This window comes from Carcharhinus amblyrhynchos, chromosome 4 (genome assembly GCF_965287045.1).
Source record: "Carcharhinus amblyrhynchos chromosome 4, sCarAmb.v2.hapA, whole genome shotgun sequence".
Classification (NCBI taxonomy): Eukaryota; Metazoa; Chordata; class Chondrichthyes; order Carcharhiniformes; family Carcharhinidae; genus Carcharhinus; species Carcharhinus amblyrhynchos.
The window spans coordinates 21,386,476-21,409,026 of record NC_137327.1 but is presented as its reverse complement, the minus strand read 5'-3'; the positions used below and the strand labels follow the sequence as shown (position 1 = coordinate 21,409,026).

Here is a 22,551-nt window from a genome sequence, read left to right as displayed (position 1 = left end):
AAACAGAAGATTGGGCTAAAATCTTCTGACAACTTAATGCTCAATTCATTGTGCTTTTCCTAACAGAAGACTTCCTCACTTTATTACCTTTACTATGCGTTTGCAAAACAGTAATCCAATTTTTGTCTATCAAAATCAGAGGGCATTACAAATAAAAAGTCACAGGATTTTGCAACTGATACAAAATCATAGCATGGCTATCAGTGCAATCAGGAGACCATGGCATGATCATTATAACTAGTGATCCACATATTCCACAGTGGAAAAATTGTGCAGTTTCATCAACAAAGTGAGATATTGCCACATATTGCACAGTTCAAACATCAGTCCTTTACTACCCTTATGAGGTACTTCCCAGTTACTTTAGCAGAGCTGGTGGAGGATTGATACTGCTCATTTAAAAATCCTTAAAATGACCATAGCCTGAGGCTACTCGATCCAAAGAAGACATGGTAGCCATGTTCAGCTGCTTGTGGGAATGATGAGGGAAATTGGATCATCACCTGAAGAGAAAAGATTTGAAAAGGGCAGCAGAATAGGACTAGCTGAGTAGTTCCGACTGAATACCGGCATGGATATGAAAGGTCAAGCTGTATCCAGCCTATAAGGGTAGCGCTGCCTAGGAGCATTAGGACAAGCAAAAGCACCTGCAAGTCAGGCATCAAAGGGGATACAAAAGGGGATACTTCAGCTTTGTATGCACTCTGGGAAATGGGTAAAGTTGTTCCAAAGTTTTTTTGTTGGTGACTTTTATTTCATGATTTTAGCCAAAGGCTGTGATAATCCATAGTATATTGATTGAAAACCGGGGAATAGTTTGGTGACCTTAACGATGGGATGACCTTATGGGAACAGGAGTTTTAGCATTTGCTCACAGACAATCTTTCAGAGCAAAGAAGTCCTAATGCCTCCTCCCTCTCTTTTCATCCTTCCTCCAAGATAACCTTCAATGACTGGTGGCGAAGTCTATGCCTCATGATAACGCGGTACTGGAGGACTCAGCAGACAATTTTTAATATACACTCAGGCAATTCATTGAGCATCCTAAACATCAGTGCATATAAAAGATTTCCTCAAGTCGCCATTGGCTCTTTTGCCAATCATCTTCGATTGATGTCTTCTGGCTGGTGGAAGTCTGCTGACATTTACCGGGACAGATGATAAATAGTCTTGCAGAATGACCTTGAGCAGTTTTGGTGAACACTGGAGGGCAGAGCGTTCCAGGAAATTTCAGGATACCAAATGTTTGCTCCACGACATTCCTTGTGGCTCTCATTTCAAGCTTGATGTCCTTGCATGGTTTGATGCTGATTTGAATGGGCATAAAGGATATCCTTTGTCCCAAGCAGCCAGTCTCTAGTTCACCACCTTGAGGCAAATATATCAGGTACTACTGATATCCACAGGATGAAGGTGTTGTGGTATTGACAAATAAGATCTTATGACTACTTTCACAAAAACTGAACGTTGATAAAGTGTGCCACTTTTTATACTTACAGAACATCTCACCATTTAAATGTGGGAGCTGCAGAGTCATCCATATGCATTTGATTTCTCCTTGGAATCCTGCAAGCCTGGCAAATGCACATGCTCTTTTCTCCTGCTTCTCTCTGGTCACTGAGCAGATAATGATCTCTCCTTTCTTGGCTTCTCTCACCACCCTGATGCAGCAATGGGTGGCGATCAGTGAGATACTATTAGTGCTGTTACTGGCTCCTGCCTGGAAAGAGCCACAGGCATGGAAATTGAAGGTGATGGTCACATTGACAGCCATTGCCAGTGCCATCTGTCACTGCTGTGAGGTTGCAGGTCAGGATTCAAGAGGTGCTACAGTTCAGTCACTCTTTTTTTAAAATGCAAGCACTTCAATTCTTGTACCTGGTTGAGGTGGAGGAAGAAAGAATGCTCCCTATACATCTTTGATGGGTAGTGCCTTCTGTGATGAGCCTTCTCCTACCTCTGAAGACAGTTCTCCTTTTCTGCTGCCTGCGCTCTATTTTCACAGCATGCTGCAACCCATAAGCTAAATAAAGTGATTTCTTGATGAGGCAGTGTCAGGATCCCAGACCAGAACTCCAAGGTATATTACAAAGCTCGACTAGACCCCAACAATTATTCTATTTTAGTATTAATGTGAGGACAGGATGCTTTGCTCTAGGGGTAGTTCTACTGACAAATTAGGGATCTTTTATCAAGACAAGGTTTATTCATAACATAGTTTAAGTACAACTCTAAATGAAGCAATTTAACTCTTAACAGTTGAACAATCTTTAAACATGAAAAGAAACAACACCAATTTCTAACATCACTATTTCAGTTCCAATTAGGCAATATTTCTCTTATAGAATTAAACACACTTTAAATATAGTTAGCAGTCCTACTAATTTGGTTAACAGCCTTGAAACCTTCAGAGAGCTTTTGCTCGTGGAGCAAGAGAACAGATTGCTTCATGAAACAGCTCCTGTCAGCAACTGCCTTTTTTTTAAAAAAGGAAAAGAAACTGTTTCTCTGCTACAAGCCCAGCTCTTTGCATGAACCTAGTGTCACATGACTCTATATAACCAAACTCATCTTCCATTCTTTTAATCAAAAAGACAGTCTTGGAGTTCTTCTGCAAACAAGAGTGCAGTAAGCCTTCTGTTAAATACACACCACGTGGCCAAAATGAATAATTATCCCACTTTTCAGCATCCTACCAGACAAATGGTCCCTCTGTAACAAAACACTGAATCTTAAAACATTATCCCTTAAACACAAAATATATCAATAGCACAGTATCAGTGCAGCACCACTTCCTGGAAAAGCCAGCAGGTCAGCAAAACTCCTTCAAAAACACAGCACAGTATTTTTACAAATTTTGCATGAGTAACAGTGGCTGGAATTTTACCGTCCCGCCCACCACAGGAATCAGAGAGGGTGAGGGGTGGATCATGGAAAGACCTATTGACTTCGGGCAGAATTTTACAGCTTCAGGATGAGAGAAGGCGTAGAGTCCCTCCCCTGGAAGTTGGATGGTTAGATGTTTAAATAATGCCATTGGGCAAGAGAGGATCCCTCATGCAACTGAATGCATGTTGAGCTGTGAGTGAGTAGGACAGGTTGTTAACTGGACTGGAGTGATCTAACTTGGTGGGGTTCATGAGTCAAATCAGCAATCTAACATAATAATCCACCCACTCTGCAAGCTTCTGAAGCACAAATGGCATAGGTTGGATCGCTGTCAGTCAGCACTGCCACACAGGCTGTGCCAGAGGTGGCTGGAAACATTTTGGCTGCCATTATTTCATTTCAGGACTCCATAGTGTTTGCACAAGTGGTTCTGTGGAGCAAATTTCACAACCCTTGTTTATAGCATCAAAATATAAAGGAACTGCATGATAGACCACATTAACCAAGCGAGCAGTTTCAATATCTGCTAATAGCTATTAATGTGAAAATCTAATGTGCCTCTCTGTATTCTTACCAGGTCAAAATATTTTGCTACAACACAAATGAAACATGAGAAAAAAGGAAAAATTTTGAAATGTCTGATGTCATAGATAAACTGCTCTTAAAGATAAGCATCACGGGGGTGCCACATGATGTAAATGTGGGAGTGGCTGTGATTTCACAAGCTCTGCCATGACTCATTTTTTAACCTGATGCACAACCCAGAATTATCCGATTCTGATGTGCGTGATCCTGGAAGATCCTGATCAGATTTTGGTGAAGAGGAGCCGAGTTCATTTGATATAGGAGCAGAATTAAGCCATTTGGCCCATCAAGCCCTCTCCGCCATTCAATCATGACTGATATGCTTCTCAGCCCCATTTTCCTGTCTTCAACTCATTACCAATTAAAAATTTGTCTAACTCCTCCTTAAATCTATTCACTGTCCCAACATCCACTGCGCTTTGGGGTAGTGAATTAAGTTAGGTCAAGAAAATCTTTGTTTGATAGAGGCAGTCGGAGATGGCCGGGGTAGGCCTCAGTTCTCAGTAGTAGCTTTGCTGGTGAGGGCTAAGACAGTCTTTCGAAGAGTTGGTGCAGATTCGACAGCCAAGTGGCCTCCTTCCGCACTGCAGGGGTTCTATGGTTCTCTGGTCTAGCCTTGTTAGATTGATCCTCTATTTTGGTTTGGCTGTGCCACTGTAGTGGCAGTTATTGTTTGATTGCTTTACTCATGAAAGGGATGGTGGGCATATTATCTGGTTGTTGGAGTTTCTTTCATGGGGGGAAGTAGGTTGAATCTTGTTGACAGCGGGGCCTAAATGGCACTTTGGGGTATGTAGAGAAAGTGATTGTTTGCTTTGGTCCATGTATAGGAGTGATGTAAGTATTCTTGGCTTGTTGGTTCTTATTTTAGAGTTTTGTTGAGTAGGTTAGGGCAGTAATGGCAGTGTTTATCATGGTCAGGTGGAGGATATGTTGGAGGGGATAGTAGGTTGCCGTCCTCATGACGTTCTCTTTTCGGAGCTTCTGGACTGCTCTCTCTCCTGAGATTTGGTTCCCCTGGGGACGTAGTGTTCTGTTGGTTGCAGGACCTGAGTGCGGGTCAGGGACCTTCAGTTCAGCATTGTTAGAATCTTTCTTCCATTGGAAATTAGGCTGGTTGCAAGAGTAGGCCACCTCCTCTAAGAGTTGTATATGGAGATTTCCAGTTTGTCTGTCTTCTACACTTGGGCCTCCTTGGTTGCCAGTGTCCTGCTCCTCATGAGATTGTGCTGTTCTGTTCTTGGTATCCTTCCTTTGAAAGTGTATGTGGAAAAACTATATATGGTGTTTATTGAATAATCCTGTTGCTCCTCTCTTTCTGGAGCCTACTTTCTTCATCTGGGTGTTTGGGGTGTTAATATAGTCTCTGATTTATTACAGTTAATCCTAAATATTAACCTTGTTTTAGGATTAACCTTGTCTTCATGGGAGGAGAGTCGTATCTCTCCCCGAGAAACCCTGTTGATGGATGTCTTGGCGATTCTTCTTCTGCTTGTTAGTGGGGTTTCCTTGGTCGAAAATGGTTTAAATTTTCCAGTGATGGGCAGCTTGATTGGTGCCTCTGATATGGCTGGAGAGGAGGGAAGTTTATAACATTGTGAGCCTAGGCAAGGTTCATGAATTCTTTGCTTATTGCTTCCTGTGCATGAGAGCGTACGCTGACATGTCACATCCTGTACCAATGGCTGTATTCTGAGGTCTCCCTTTTTCTGGGTTATCCTTTCATTGCTTAGAGATTCTGGGATGATGAGCTAGGCCCTGGTTAGTTGTATATTATCTCACAAGGGATCCCGTAGATTGTGTAGTTCTGTCTCTGTTATCCAGTGGAGGAGGGTGTACATCATGGGATCATGTACCATGATTCTATCCTGTTATACTGAAACCTTCCACTCTTCATTGTAGCCTTTCTTTATCCATATGAGAGGAGGACCGAGTACAAAGGTTACAATGATTGATAATTGGGATCATTTGTATAAATATTCCTGGTCTTTTCTGTATGTTTATGTGGAATAATGGTCACTCTGTACTGCATTAGATTTTATAGATTTTGGAGATTTGTTGTCTTTTGTAGCAATTGTAAATTGGAAAACTTCCATTAAAAATATTCTTTAAAAAAATATAATCCATAGGATAAACAAAGGAAAAATTCTGGAGAAATAAAGCCTTAAATCAAAAGCATAATGGAGCAAATTTGAACACTTTTTCAAAAAACAGGGAGAAAGGATTAAACATCCTAATGAACTAATATTTTATTGTAATTATGTAATAAATGCATTAATGAAGAATCAATGGATCATAAATTCTATTTTGAGTTTCCAAGATCAAAACACATTTTCCATTTGCTCTGAACAGAAATCATACCTCTTGTTTCAAGGCTTTGACCTTAGTCTCCAAGTGGTGTATATCCTGCAGCTGATTCAAATTCTCTGAGTCTTTCACAGCCATCTCATTGTGTAGTTCAGTTATCACCTCCTGCAATTCTTGAATTTTCTGTTCCTTATCAATGACCTAGAACAATTAGAAATAAGTCATTGTAGACAAATAAAAGGCATTCCTGACCTGAACACTTCCACCAAGCCCTACAGATTTTGTTTGGTTGAAAAGGAAAAGATGCAATTATAGAAAACTCTGTTCATTTTATTCTTTTATTTATTTACAAAACCTCATAATCTTTCATTTTTACATTAAGATATATTTATAATATTTTAATTCCATTTACTACATTCATACTTCTACACTTTCCTTCAATCAAATATCACCCTGGTTTTTAGACCAGGGATTGTCCCTTTGTTGATTCCATAATTTTCTTCTGTTCATGGAAGTTGCTGGCAAGGCCAGCATTTATTGCCCATCCCAAATTTCCATTCATGAAGAGGTGGTGAGCTGCGTTCTTGAACTGTTGAAATCCATGTGACATAAGTACACCCATTGTGCTGTTAAGTAAGAATTTCCAGGATTTTCATTCAGTATTGGTAAAAGCATAGGGGTAGATTTCCAAGTCAGGGTGGTGCATGACTTGGCAGGGATCTTGCAAGAAGTGTTGTTGATCTTGTCCTTCTAGGTAGTGGAGGTCACAGGTTTGGAAAATGCTGTCAAAAGAGCCTTGGCGAGTTGCTGCAGTCCTTATTGTATATGGTATAAACTACAACCACAATTGTGGAGAGAGTAAATACTTAGGGTGGACATGGGTCATCAATGAAATAGGTTGCTTTGCTCTGGGTGGTGTCAAGTTTCTTAATTATTGCTGGAACTGCACTGTTCCATGGAGAGTATTCCATCACACTCCTGACTTGTGTCAATAAATGGATAGAAAGGTTTTATTATAATTATGTAATCAAAACAATATTTGTCAATTAATAGATCATAAATTCTATGTTAAAATTGTATTTCCAAAACACATTTTCTACATTTCTTGCTCGCTCCAAAAAGAGAGATGTCAGCAGGTGATTCACAACATTGGACCTGCTTTCGTAGCAACAGGATTTATGTGGCTGATCCAATGAAGTGTTTGATCAATGATGAGATCCAAGATGTTTATGCTGCTTGGGTGGGGGCAGGAGGGGATTACACGCCATTAAAATGAAGGGGAGGTGATTAGATTCTCTCTTGTTGAAAATGGTATTTGCCTGGTATTTGCATGGGAGGAATGCAAGAAATGTTACTTGTTATTATTGGCAAAAGTTTGACTGCCATTCAGATATATGTACATGCACACATAGATTACTTCATTTTTTGAGGTGGGGGAATTGGAATTTAATACTATGCACTTATCAGTAAACATCTGTAACGCTGATACTATATGCAGGAAGGAAGGTCATTTATAAAGCTGCTGAAAATTGAAGTTCATTTATTAATCACAAGGCTTACATTGATACTGCAATGAAGTTTCAGTGAAATTCCCCTCGTCACTACAGTCCGGATCAATGATCCTAACCAGTGCATCTTTCAGAATGTGGGAGGAAACTGGAGCACCCACAGGAAACTCACTCAGGCATGGGGAGAGTGTGCAAACCCCACACAAACAGTGACCCAACCCAGGAATTGAACCCAGGTCCCTAGCACTGTGAAGAAGCAGTGCTAGCCATTATGCCCTGAAAAGATTGTTGGTCCCAGGACATTATCTTGAGGTATTCCTGTAGTAATGTCCTGGGATTGAGATGATTAGCCTCCGACAATGTCTACCATCTTCTTTTGTATTGGATGTGACTCCAGCCAGGGAAGATTGTTTTCCCTGATTCCCATTGTCTTCATTTTTACCAAGGACTGATGCTTTGATACCACACTCAGTCAAATGCTGCCTTGAAATCAAGGTCGATCACTTACATGTCAGTTCTGTCATGTCATTTCACATCAGTAAACTTTTTTCATGTGTTAACAGCACCATCTATCACTTTGCTGATGTTGAGAATGGACTAATGTGGTAATTGGCCAGATTGGATAGGGCTTGCATTTTGTGGACAGGACATAACAGTAATTTTCTACTTTATCAAGTAAATGCCAGTGTGATGGTGGAACAGCTTTGGAGAAAAAACTGGAGTATAAGTCTCTGCACTGTAGCTGGGAAATCGTTGCTTTGTTGCTTCTGTTGTATCCATTACCCTGAGCCTTTTCTTGATATCACGTGTAATGAATCAAATTGGCTGGAAACTGATTTCTGTGATGGTGGGCACCAATGATTCCTCTAAATTTTCTTTGTTATGCATGTCTGTTCAGTTCATTACGTGATGCCTCTAAATTATTTTGCTTGGTTGTACACTGTGGTATCTCAAAGAGGACACCTAGTCAATGAACTGTGATTCTGTACAGTCACACCTGTGTGCAGTTTTGAGGGATCATTGGTGGGGTGGTCAGGACATGGCCCTGAGGCCCACTTAGCATTTCTGGAAGGCGATGCCTCCATTGCATCAGCAATGACTGTTGCATTCACGTCTAGGCTTTTGCCATCATTAAGGATCAGCATGTCCATGGAAGCTGTTTTTTCCCATTAGATGTTTAATTTATTACCATAATTGATGGCTGTGACAGGACCTCAGAGCTTTAATTTGATCAGTTAGTTCTGAGACTGCTCAGTTCTGTCTATAGCATGCTGTTTGTGCTGTTAACATGCATGTAGTCCGGTTGTAACTTCACCAAGTCAACATCTCGTTTTCAGGTACACCTGGTGCTCCTCCTCCTCACTGAATCAGGCATGAAGGTAGAGTGAGGGTTTTGCTGGACCAAAATGTTGCAGGTTAAGCTGGAATACAATTCTGCTGATGACCTATAAAACTTCATGGATGCTCAGTTTTGATTTGCTCAATCTGTTCTGAATCATTTCATTTAGCAAGTTTAAAGTGCCACACAAGACACCAGTAAATGACTTCAGTGTGAAGACAGCACCTTATCTCCACAAGAACTGTGTAGTGGTCACTACTACCAATACTGCCATCAATATATGTATCATTGACAGAGAGATTGGTAAGGAGAAGGATTTTATTTCTGGTACCGCAGATCAGTTTGCCAGTTATGTTCTTTAGGACTCCACCAGCTGGGTCAGTAGTGGTACTATTGCAGTCTTACTGATGGACAATGAAGTTCTCCACACAGAGTATGTTATGGCCCTTGCTATCCTCACTGCTTCTTCCAACTGAGTTCATTAGCTAAGGGAGGACAATAGGTATTCATGCATGTTTTATCTGATGTGGAGATGCCGGTGTTGGACTGAGGTGAACACAGTAAGAAGTTTCACAACACCAGGTTAAAGTCCAACAGGTTTATCTGATAGCAAATGCCACTAGCTTTCGGAGCACTGCTCCTTCGTCAGGTGAATGGGAGTTCTGTTCACAAATAGGGCATATAAAGACACAAACTCAATTTACAGAATAATGATTGGAATGCAAGTCTTCATGACACACGACAGTGCAAAGTCACTGAGCAGAGAATATGCCCTGTTCATGAACAGAACTCCCACTCACCTGACAAATGAGCAGCGCTCCGAAAGCTAGTGGCATTTGCTACCAAATAAATTTCATGGACTTTAACATGGTGTTGTGAGACTTCCCTCTGTGCTTTCTTTGATGCCATGAGACTTTATAGGATCTACTGTCAACACTGAAGATTCCAAGGGTCACAATTTCTGTGCTACACACTCAGGAATGGTGAAGGAGGCGTCTGGGATGTTGGCTGAAAGATATCTGTGTATGACCATGTCAGACTATTGCTCTCTGATGTTGGCACAAGTTCCCAGATAGTGAATCGGAATTTATAGAGTTGGCTGGTGACTGTCTGCTACCTAGGTAGATGCCACGTGGTCCAATTGATTTTATTTCATTTATAGCCTGGTACAATCTTTTAGTAGAACTGAGTGGCTTACTGTTTAAATGTAGGCCAGATCATGAAAGGACAGCAGATCTTAGATGTGCTTTTACAGTAATCCACTAGCTTCATGGTCATCCTTATTGACAGCAAGTTTTTAATTCCATATTTATTTAAATAATCAAGATTAAATTCTTCAGCAGTGGAATTTGTACCCATGTCTCCGGTAAATTTGGATTCCTAGTTCAATAAGATAACTACTATGATACCATTATTACATTGGTTAACATATGCACAGTTAGTTTTGTTTTAGATTCTGTACTACAACCTTGAGATATTACACTGATGAGTCTGACTAAGAGATGGGAAATTGTCTCAGAAAGTAACTAAGTTTAAATGTCAGTTAAGCCTTAAAGAAGTGCTCTGATGGGAATCTAATGGTCTACTTGTAGAACTGCCATTCACACATTTTTTGTCCACGGCAGCCGTAAAACTCTTGTGACTTATGAGCACTCAGTGCAGTTTTGGATCTTTATACATTTATATTAATGAGTTCATGGCACAAATTTCCAGCCATATAAATAAATGTCAATATCAATTACATGAATTACAGCATAACATTACAGGATTTTTGAAACTAGTGCATCTCCAATCCCATGCTCGTACGTAGCCTAGGGTAAAGACCAGGGTTTTTCCCTTGTGTGCTTGCCAACTTTTGATTTTTTTCATTACCCTTATTTTAATACCAATGTCCCGTGAGTGCAGAAGTGGAAAATCCCAGCCATTATGTTTAGTTTTTAAACATTGCCTGTCCCTTTAAGGCAGCTGCTCAATTAGATGTTGTAAGAATCCATCTAATTGTTTATTTTTCTAAATATCTACTAGGGTAAATAAAATGTTGTGTTTGCAAATTTGGCTCTGTGGCATCACTGGTTCCAGCACTACAGGAGTCAAGTAAGAAAGAAAATTATGGGAGTTTGCTTCTGATGAAATCCAGTGTGCATTGCACCAATCTTCAAGCTGTGAAGGGTGCTATCATGGGAAGCCTATGCATGTGCTGGAAACATAGCACAATGGGGAGATTGTGGCATTAGTCAGTGTCTAATCTTGCGTGTTTTTAAATTCGTTCATAGGATGTGGGAGCGCTGGCTGGGCTAACATTTATTTCCCATTCCTGAGGGAATTGAAGAGTCAACCACATTGCTGTGGGTCTGGAGTCACGTGTAGGCCAGACCAGGCAAGGACAGCAGGTTTCTTTCCCTGAAGGACATTAGTGAACCAGGTGGGTTTTTTTGATAATCATAGAACATGGAACATCACAGCGCAGTACAGGCCCTTCAGTTCTCGATGTTGCACCAATCTGTGGAACCAATCTAAAACCTACCTCAGCTACACTATTCCAATATCACCCATATGTTTATCCAATGACCATTTAAATGCCCTTAAGCTGACAACTGTTTCATGGTCATCATTAGACTTTTAATTCCAGACTTTTCATTTTTATAATAATCTCTCTAAAACACATACAACTGCACAAGTGACACTACCCCCACCCAACAAGGGCTACTTAAAGATGTCACCATTCAACTTTCAGGGTAGATTTTTTAATCAGCCATCTCTGCTACAAAGTTAGTGGAATTAGTGTGTTGTTGGAGGTGCTGACAGAATTTCATTTTCAGTCAGAAGGGAGTGGTGAGGGACTTTTGGAAAAAGTGGCGTGGGTTTGAAATACCACTTACTTCTGGTCTTGGAAGCTATAGCTACAGTTCCTCCTAGAAAGGAGAAACATTTAGAGGAGGAAGGAGGAGAATTTTTAGTTGGAAGTCTGACCCACTTATCCAGACAGCCTAAGGTTCAGGAAGAAGGACGTGCAACCTTCTGCACTGTGTCATATAGCAGGGTAAGGACAGTGCCCCCAGTAGCTGTTAAAGTCACTTTGCCCCTTAATTACTACCCCAGTGGATCCTTGCAGGTTGGAGCCAGTGGCATCACCAACATATCTGACTTTATCGCCTATTACTGCACGTCAAGAGTGTGTGTGTGTGTGTGTGTGTGTGTGTGTGAGTGTGTGTGTGCACACTTGTATATGTGTGTATGTGTGTGTGTGGGGCAGGGGGCATCACTGTCATCTCAGAGAAACAGCAGGAGTTGACATAAGGTTTCACCAGGATTGAGAATGTCGCCATGGTATAGAGACCCATTAACTGCATACATGCTGCGTTGTGGGTACCACATCTCAATGGGGAGATACACATCAACCACAAAGGGCTTCATCCCTGACATACAGTTGGTGTGCGACCACATCCAGACGTTCATGTTGGTGAACTTTTGCTATTGCAGCATCTGTCTTGGTGTTTTCATACTTTGCCAGTCAGTCATCCCAGCTATCTTTGATCTACCGTGCCAAATCAGAGGGTAGCTGGTTGGCACCAAGGGCACGAATGACTCTTCTCCTTCATCCAACCACACAGGAACAGTGCTTCTGCATTGACAGCCATGGTGAACTATGAAGATGGTGAGGCAGATGATTGGTGTCCTGGAACAACAGTCTTATTTTCTGGACCATTTGGAGGGAGCCCTCCAGCATTCACTGGAGAATATCTACCAATTTGTGGTGATCTGTTGCAACCTAAATAACCTGAACATCAATGGCACAACCTTTGTTATCAGGGCTTCAGTGTCAGCTCAGGAAGAAGATGAAGAGAGGAAAAGGGAAGTGAGGAGGCATCCAGGACATCATCATCTTGGATAGGCTAGCCATGAAATAAAAATAAACACAAAAAAAAACTGGCTTTCTCAAACAACACCTCTAATAACAGTCACAGATTGACAGATTGTGCATCCCCTTAGTATCTGCCTTGCAGTAGCTTTACTTGCCCTAATATGCAAACCCAGTGCCAACACTGGAGCTGCAACAATGCTTGTGAAATATTGCTGACTTTACATGAGCGAAATTACCTATGGCCTCACAGGATATCCATGAGCAGCTCTGCAGAAGGCCCAGCTTTGGACCAGACTACCTCAGCTGCATCACAACTGGGTCTACAAAATTTCATGGAACTGGGCTGCCACTTATACTTATGGAAAATATTGGCTCCAAGCCAGCTGTGCAAAACCCTGTGCAGATTTGGAGTTTGTCTCCTCCTTGCTCCTTCATGGTGACAATACCCTCACTGGGAGGCCAACCAAGCATTCTGGTCTGCATTTCAGCTTCTGCCTGTATGTTGTCTCATAGAAGTCTCCATCTGAGAACTCTGCAGCACACCTCTTCTAAAAACTCATCTTCTGGAGAGTTGGCACATGCACTATTCTTCCCCCACGACCTAACTGCAGCCCGTTTCCACCCCGTAATCAAATCTGTCTCTCTGCTACTCTCTGTGGTGTGTAGAATTCCAGTATCTGAATTGCTGGCTGCAAATATCAGATCAAGTGACAGAGTCTGTTCTTCTGCTGGGCCTTAATTGTTAAGCAATACTAACTGACCAAAATGCCAGATATTGGGTATTTGAAAGCATTTTTTTTATTCAGTCGCGGGGCATGGTCATCACTGGCTGGGCAGCATTTATTGTCCATCTCTAGTTGCCCTTGAACTGAGTGGCTTGCCAGGCCATTTCTGAGGGCAGTTGAGAGTCAACCACATTGCTGCGGCTCTAGAGTCACATGTAGACCAGACCAGCTAAGGATGACAGATTTCCTTCCCTAAAGGACATTAATGAATGGTTTTTCTGACAATTTACAATGATTTCATGATCATCAGTAGATTCTTAATTCCAGAATTTTTTTTACTGAATTCAAATTCCACCATCTGCTGTGGTGGGATTCAAACGTGGGTCCCCAGAACATTAACTGAGTTCCTGGATTAATAGTCTAGCGATAATACCACTAGGCCATCACCTCCCCTGCATAAGTGCACCAGAGAGGGTTAAGTGTGAGGGGAAGAAAGGGAGGTGAATGGAAAACAAGAGGCATTACAGCCTCCACAGCTTGTAATCTGACCAGATTGCAAAATATGGCTAAAGCAAGATTTGAGAATATACATAAAACAGGACATACTGTCATCTTTGATGGGTTCAGGGATAGCCATATCGATAATTTGGGGAGAGAAGGAAGTCTGTCAGTGAAAGTGCTGCAATGTGACTGTGTGTTGTGCCTGTTGGAGCTGCATAGTTGCAAAGTATATGGAAGCTATATGATGTGGGTGTATGCTTGTAGCAGTCATAAGTACGTGAGGCTGAGGTGCAAAAATTAAATATTAGGCATGAGTGCTGATTTGTTAGAGATAGTTAATGGGTGTATAATGGGGTGTAATGCAGTGAGCAATATGCGAAGTTGTTGATATAATTGGTAGAAGAAGACATGTGAAGATGGATTCACTGAACTTGGCCACTTCATATGAGGTTACTGAACTTTTTCCAGCACTTTAAACAGGAGCTCAGGGCCAGAATCTGGGCTTTGACCAGTTTTAAAAGGTGCAAGGTAGTTTTAAGAAGTGCAAGCTAATGTTATCTGGTGCTCGCCTGTTATGAATCTGGGTCCTCTGCAGTATGTGCAACCATGTAAGAGTGCATATGGCATTCGGTTGCACATCAAAGAACAAAAAACAAAGAAAGTTATAGCACAAGAATAGGCCTTTCGGCCCTCCAAGCCTGCACCAACCATGCTGCCTGACTTAACTAAAACCCCTACGCTTCCGGGCACCATATCCTCCATTCCCATCTTGTTCATGTACTTGTCAAGAAGCCCCTTAAAAGTCACTACCTTATCCGCTTCCACTATCTCCCCCGCGATGAGTTCCAGGCACCCACAAATCTCTGTGTAAAAATCTGCCTCATACATCTCTTTTAAAACTTGCTCCTCGCATCTTAAACCTATGCCCCCTAGTAATTGACTCTTCCACCCTGGGAAAAAGCTTCTGACTATCCACTCTGTCCATGCCTCTCATAATCTTGTAGACTTCTGTCAGGTCTCCCTCAACCTCCGTCGCTCCAGTGAGAACAAACCAAGTTTCTCCAACCTCTCCTCATAGCTAATGCGCTCTATATCAGGCAACATCCTAGTAAATCTTTTCTGTACCTCTCCAAAGCCTCCATATCCTTCTGGTAGTGTGGCAACCAGAATTGAACACTATATTCAAAGTGCGGCCTCACCAAGGTTCTATGAAGCATCAACATGACTAGCCAATTTTTAAACTCAGTACCCCGGCCAATGAAGGCAAGCATGCCGTGTGCCTTCTTGAATACCTTCTCCACCTACATTGCCACTTTCAGTGACCTGTGTATCTGTACAGCCAGATCCCTTTGCCTATCAATGCTCCTCAGGGTTCTGCCATTTAGTGTATATTTCCTATCTGTGTTAGACCTTCCAAAATGCATTTGTCAGAATCATGGAAATGAGCTGGCAGCATGCAGTTTCTGGGTGGCCTGCATCACTTCCATTGGAAGCAAGTAATCACGTATCACAATCCTCGCATCCATTAAGGTACCAGACGGAGCAATACGTGTGGAAGTATGAGGTTATTCACTTTGGTGAGACAATACCTAGAATACTGTGTGTCATTTCGGTTTGCTTGTTTGGTCTCTGGGATGAGAGAGTTGTTCCAAAATAGGAGGAAGAGCAAATTGAGTCTATATTTTCTGTAGTTTAGAGAAATGAGAGATGATTTCATTGATCCTGAAGAGGCTTGACAGGATTGAAATTGAAAGGTTATTACCCCTGGGGAATCTAGAACATAAGCACAGTCTCAGGAAGAGGAGTCAATCATTTAGGGTTGAATTGAGAAGAAATTTCTTCACTGAAAGGATTGTAAAACCTTGGAATTCTCTACTTCAAAGGGTTGTGGATGGTCCATCGGTGAATATATTCAAGGCTAAGAAAGAAAGGTGTTTGGTCTCTCGTGGAATCGAGGGATATGGGGAGTGAGAGGGAAAGTGGAGCTGAAGCCAAAGATCAAAATATATTGAATGGAGCAGCAGACTCAATAATACTTTCCTGGTGACTAACAGTGCACCTCCTTTGACATACAATGTGAATACTGTAAACTTGTATGATGTTTTCTCCAATCTTCTGCCAGGGGAACTGGTGAACACTATAGTAAAATGAGTTGGATGACAAACCAAGTACCTGGCTTATTTTCTCAAATGCAGTTCAAAAATAGCAATTTTCTTAGGCTTTTAAAAAACTTGACATTTCCCAGAACAGCACTTAAAAGCACAACACTATCCTGAATAATGGGAGAATATGTATTGTTTGTTCTAAATTCTTTGGGGGTTGTGAAAACTGATTGCTACTTCTTGATTTCTAGCTCGGAGAAAACTTGCCTTCTAACCCATTTGCCTTACAGACTTTGAATCAGTGATTTTTATCTTCTTTCTCTTAATTATGACACCAGCATCAAGTTCCCTGGAAACTACATCTTCTGAGCTCAAATGATTTGTGTCACCTCAACTGTGCCCTGGAATGAATGATTACAGAAATGTCCAAACTCATTTGCATTGTCTGAATCAAGCTATTGCAGATATGCATCTGTATCTTAAACCACATTTCTTCAGTTCTGCTGTTTTGTGAATATAACCTCTTCAGAATGAAGAATTTTTTTTTGGAAATGTTATATCAAAGACACAATGGAAATCTTGGAATGCAATGAATCTGCAACCTCAGATCTTAACTGGTTTTACATTGCAGAAATGATGGACTTCAAAAATAATTAGTGAATAGAGACAGCATCGCCGTGATAAGTCAAATGGCTACATTCTGCGCTATGGACTTCTATGGTTTAAAGAACCCTTGCACTTCGAAGGAAGTATTTTCACTTGTTTGGATATATAGCTTATCCCTCAATATGAGCACATGATCTGCATCAATGTTTCTGTCCTCATCAAGGATCTTTTCCGACGCTGTCTCTTTGACTAATATTAATGGACCACATTCTTTGCAACACAGTAATTCAATTGTGGAAACCATGTTGATTCTTGTGTTACCGCCCTGTGAGCAAACAGTAAATATTGCATTTTTTTTCAGCCTGTGGGCATTTTTTCAGTATATATGCAGCATACCACTATGTGCTGCAACATCTCTCTACCAGCCAGCTCATCAGAAGATGATACGGAATGGATTGAAAGTTTTCGTTTAATAATGTTACCATATGACTGAGTAGCTGAGACACAAAATTAGGCCCCTGGTTGAATGTAAACACTTCTGAGAACTTGACTCAAATAAACATTTTTAACAATGTGTCAGCCACAATATCTACATTTAACAAAGCAACAACTATTATGTCTGAATACCCACTTAACAATTGGCAATGCATATCATTTCCCTAATTGACTTCTGACAAGCACAATACCTATAATATTTATGTCTACTCTTGAAAAGTTTATTAATCATGGGGAGCAGTTTTGACAATGCTGTTATGATTCCTTCCTTTACCCGTACATTGACATTGATGACACAAGTGAAAAATACAACTCTGTTCCTGGAAATACTGAGATACCAGAAGTGTTGGAAATATCCGTACTTTGCACATTTCACATATCTTCTACAAACAGGACACCTTTTTCGTTCATTATTTGTACTTGTAACTATGTTGTAGTTATTATTAACTAATGATATAGTTTCTCGCTCTGTAGCTTGGTGGATAAGCACACCTGGAAACTAATAAATTATCTCTCCAAATGACTCAGTGGTGGAGAACTGATCCATCCACGTTGCAATTACCTAATGGGCTCCAAGGTCTGGGTGCCAAATTTAAACACCACTCAAACACATATTCATTCTCTCCAGACCAGCTGAGCGAAGGAGACGTCTCCTCTTAATCTGTGTCCAAGAAAAAAGCTGGCCTGAGATTCCGTAATGATTTCCTTGAGGCCACCAATGGAGTCCACAAACACCTGAATGTCCTCTACTCTAGGGATTGTTCAGGAGGCCTATCAGCCTCACTTCACCAGCTTGGGACAGAGATTTAAAGGGAAGTTGGCATGTTGGGCACTTATTTTTGTAGCGAAATACTGGCTGCTGTAGTTTGTTGAAGACTGAAGTTGCACAGCTGATCTGGTGTTGCATCTCTGTATCAATGGTGTTCTTCTGAGAGAGGTGGCTCCCAAGGGATGAGAGTATTCCAGAATCTTTACTACATGTATGGGAGGTGGAATATTTGGCTGACCAGTGGCTGAGGAAATTCACCCAGTGTGACTTTAAAACTAGTGGAATCTCTGACATTGTCTTTGTTGCTGGGCAAATTCAAGAAAAATGTTGGAAGTAGTACCATACAATGCCTTCAACGGCCTGACCAAAGCTTTTGACTCAGTAAATATGTGAGAGTCTGTAGATTATGCTTCAAAGATTTGCATGTCAAACAAACTTCATCACAATCCTGCAATTGCTTTGTGATCATATGGCTGCAACAGTCTTGACTGGGAGATCTCAAACCGCGCCTTCAAAATCCAGACTGGGGTCAAGCAAGGCTGTGGTGATGGCCCCCATTTACTATTTACAATCTACCTGACAGTGGCTATTCACCTATTCACCTCATCAAAGATCAACTGCCCTCTGTTGCCAGTATTAAATTCCATCTAGATGGAAAACTCTTTAACCTGAATCACCTCCGTGTCAAAACTAAATTGACCTCCATTGATATACATGATCTACAGTTTATGGAAGGCTGCAGTGTTGTTGGCCAACCAACACCAGATTTGCGAGCCACTCTTGAGCTCTTCAATTCTACATACAAAAAACTCAACCTGTACTTGAACATTGCTAAAAACCTTATATCAATCCACTTAATTTTATTTCATTAGTTAATAATAATGATAACCTAATTACAATTACAAAATAATGAACAAAGATAATTAGTGGAAATAACAGTGAGGTGAATACAGTTTATCATTATTAAAATGTTAATCAGGCAGCAACTTCCACTGACCATGTGGAGGTATGCAATTCTGGAAGTTGCTGTCCAAGTTGCCTTTCAGAAGCTGAGCTGTAATCATACCTTGCAAATAACCAGCATTGATATACCAGGAACAGCATAAGGTTGCTGCCCCAACCCGATGCATAGCTACTAAATTGGTCAGAAAAACTAGAGCTTGTTCTTTCCAATATAAGACAATTTTAAACAGTGTGATAAGATCAATTAATGCCAAACAACGTCTCTGGCACTGAAAATTACCTTTAATATACTTGGAGTCTCATTTTTTTCAGATGTTAATTATTGTTGGAGTTTTGTTTTACATTTTCCTTTGTGTTTATCTTACCTCTTCAGTCTCATCTTTCTTTCCATCTCAATTTAACTTTCTATATCAGATCTGGCATGATTTAATTAGTCAAACTAATACTTCCTGGTTAAGACTCTTCATTGTTCAGCAATGATACTTCAATCTGACTCTATCCCTTTAACCACTGTAATTATCCCGGCTCACACAGTACTTAGATTTCCTCTAGAAGTCACCGCGTCATTTTGGCTCTCTAGTTTACAGTACATTCCAGTACAAAATCCATAAGAGATGGGTGAGATCCTAAATGAATATTTCTCATCAGCATTTACTGTTGAGAAAAGCATGGATGTGCAGGAGTTTGGGGAAATAAATAGCGATGCCTTGAGGAGTGTACATATCACAGGGCAAGAGGTGCTGGAAGTCTTAAAGCACATCAAGGTTGATAAATCCCCAGGACCTAATGATATGTATCCCAGGACATTGTGGAAAGCTAGGGAGGAAATTGTGGGTCCCCTATCAGAGATATTTGAATCATCGACAGCCACAGGTGAGGTGTCGGAAGACTGGAGGGTGGCAAGTGTTGTGCCTTTGTTTAAGAAGGGCTGCAGGGAAAAGCCTGGGAACTATAGGTCGGCGAGCCTAACATCTGTAGTGGGTAAGTTGCTAGAAGGTAATCTGAGAGACAGGATCTACAGGCATTTAGAGAAGCAAGGACTGGTTAGGGACAGTCAGCGTGGCTTTGCGAGTGTAAAATCATGTCTCACGAATTTGATTGAGTTTTTTGAAGGGGTAACCAAGAAGGTAGATGAGGGCAGTGCAGTCGATGTTGTCTACATGGACTTTAGCAAGGCCTTTGACAAGGTACCACCGCATAGTAGGGTGTTCCACAGGGTTAAATCTCACGGAATCCAGGTTGAGGTAGCCAATTGGATACAAAATTGGCTTGATGACAGAATGTGGGTATGCCGGCGTTGGACTGGCGTAAACACAGTAAAAAGTCGGGACCCAAAGCATGGTACATTGGGGAGACCATGCAGACGCTACAACAACGGATGAATGAACATCGCTCGACAATCACCAGGCAAGACTGTTCCCTTCCTGTTGGCGAACACTTCAGTGGTCACGGGCATTCAGCCTCTGACCTTCGGGTAAGCATTCTCCAAGGCGGCCTTCACGACACACGACAGCGCAGAGTCGCTGAACAGGGACTGATAGCCAAGTTCCGCACACATGAGGACAGTCTCAACAGGGATCTTGGGTTCATGTCGCACTATCTGTAACCCCCGTGACTTGCCTGGGTTTGCAAAACCTCACTTACTGTACTGTCTGGAAACAATACACATCTCTGTAACCTGTGATCAGTGCTCCTTCCACTCACATTGTCAGCCACTTCAGGTCTTGAACAACAGGTTAGGTGTAAGGATTCGCATTCTAATCAGTAATCTCTAAACTGTCTGTGCTTTATATGCTCTGTCTGAAGCCAGAACTCTCCATTCACCTGACGAAGGGGCTAACCCCGAAAGCTTGTGAGTCTATTATCAAATAAATCGGTTGGACTAAAACCTGGTACTGTCAGACTTTTTACTGTGCTGATGACAGAAGGCACAGGATGGTTGTAGAGGGTTGTTTTCAAACTGGAGGCCTGTGACCAGGGATCGGTCACACAAGGCGGTGTGCCTCAGGGATCAGTGCCGGGTCCACTGTTATTTGTCATTTATATTAATGATTTGGATGAAAGCTTAGAAGGCATGGTTAGCAAGTTTGCAGATGACACCAAGATTGGTGGCATAGTGGACAGTGAAGATTATCTAGGATTGCTACGGGATCTTAATCAATTGGACAAATGGGCTGATGAATGGCAGATGGAGCTTAATTTAGATAAATACAAGCTGATGCATTTTGGTAGATCAATCTAATGCAGGACTTAGCTAATAATAGGGCACTGGGGAGAATTACAGAACAAAGAGATCTAGAGGTACAGGTTCATAGTCCTTGAAAGCAGAGTCATAGGTCGACAGAGTGGTGAAGAACGCATTCAGCATGCTTGGTTTCATTAGTCAAAACATTGAATACAGGAGTTGGGACATCTTGTTGAAGTTGTACAAGACATTGGTAAGGCCACACTTGGAATACTGTATTGGTCACTGTATTATAGAAAGGATATTATTAAACTAGAAAAGATTTACTAAGATGCTATTGTCACTTGATGGTCTGAGTTATAAAGACAGACTGGATAGACAGGGAATTTTTTTCCCTGGAACGTAGGAGGCTAAGGAATGATCTCATAGAGGTTGACAAAATAATGAGGGGCATAGATAAGATAGTCAATATCTTTTCCCAAAGGTAGGGGAGTCTAGGTTTAATGTGCAAGGGGAGAGATAAAAAAATATCCAGACGGGCATTTCTTTCACTCAGAAGGTGGAGAGTGTCTGGAATGAGGCAGTGGTAGAGGCGGGTACAATTTTGTCTTTTAGATGGTTATAGAGGGACATGGGCCAAATGTGGGCAATTGGGACTCGCTTAGTGATAAAAACTGGGCGGCATGGAAAAGGTGGGCTGAAGGGTCTGTTTCCATGCTGTAAACCTTCAATGACTCTAACCTCACTAAACTTTCCTCATAAGACAACACAGCCATCTTGGTAAACCTTCTCTGAACTGCTTCAGGTGTATTTACATCTTTCCTTAAATAAGGAGACTAATATTACACATAATACTCCAGGTCTGGTCTCACCAATGTCTAGTGCATCTGAATCATAATGTCCCTACTTTTGTAATCAATTCCCATCACAATAAATGATAACATTTTATTACTTTCCTAATTATTTGCTATTGTGATTCATGCACAAGGACACCCAGATCCCTCTGCAATTCACAGCTCTCAATCTCTCACCATTTAAATAATAAGACTTTTTTTTGTTCTGCCATTGAAAATGGACAATTTTATATTTGCCCAAATTATACACCATTTGCCAGGTTTTTCGCCCACTTATTCAATCTATCCGTCTCCTTTTATAGCCTCCTTATTACCTCTTCGTAATTCATTTCCCTACTTTTATTTGTGTCATCAGCAAATTTAACAACCATACCTTCAGTCCCTTCATCCAAGTAATTTATAAATTGTAAAAAGCTAAGGCCCCAGCACTGATCCCTATGACATATCACTCGTCATATCCTGCCAACTAGAAGACTCATTTATACCAACTCTCTGTTTTCTGTTAGCTAACCAATCTTTAATCCATGCCAACATGTTACCCCCGACACCATGCGCTTTTATTTTATGCAATAGCCTTTGATGTGGCAAGATATAAAATGCCTTCTGAAAATCTAAGTACAGTATAATCACTGGTTCCCCTTTATCCACAGCACATTTGATTCCTTCAAAGAACTCCATTAAATTGGTTAAACACGATTTCCTTTTCTCAAAACCATGTTGGCTCTGCCGGTTTGCCTTGAATTTTTCCAAGTGTCCTGATATAATGGCCAAGATTCTCCCCCAAAAAACCCCAAAGGGCGAGAAAACGGGAGAATTCCCACCCGCTTTATGGATGTACTTAGTTTCATGAGTCTCCAGCAC

General features: G+C 41.2%; 1 protein-coding gene across 5 annotated transcripts in view; it reads right to left on the bottom strand.

Annotated features, from left to right (window-relative positions):
- Positions 1-22,551, bottom strand: part of LOC145341822 (uncharacterized) — a 707,529-nt gene that overhangs the window by 435,623 nt on the left and 249,355 nt on the right. For all 5 annotated transcript variants that reach the window (XM_080186786.1, XM_080186791.1, XM_080186787.1 and 2 more), the window contains exon 7: positions 5,836-5,982. In XM_080186786.1, coding sequence (XP_080042912.1) covers positions 5,836-5,982 — 147 coding nt within the window. The remainder of the gene's footprint in view (positions 1-5,835; positions 5,983-22,551) is intronic.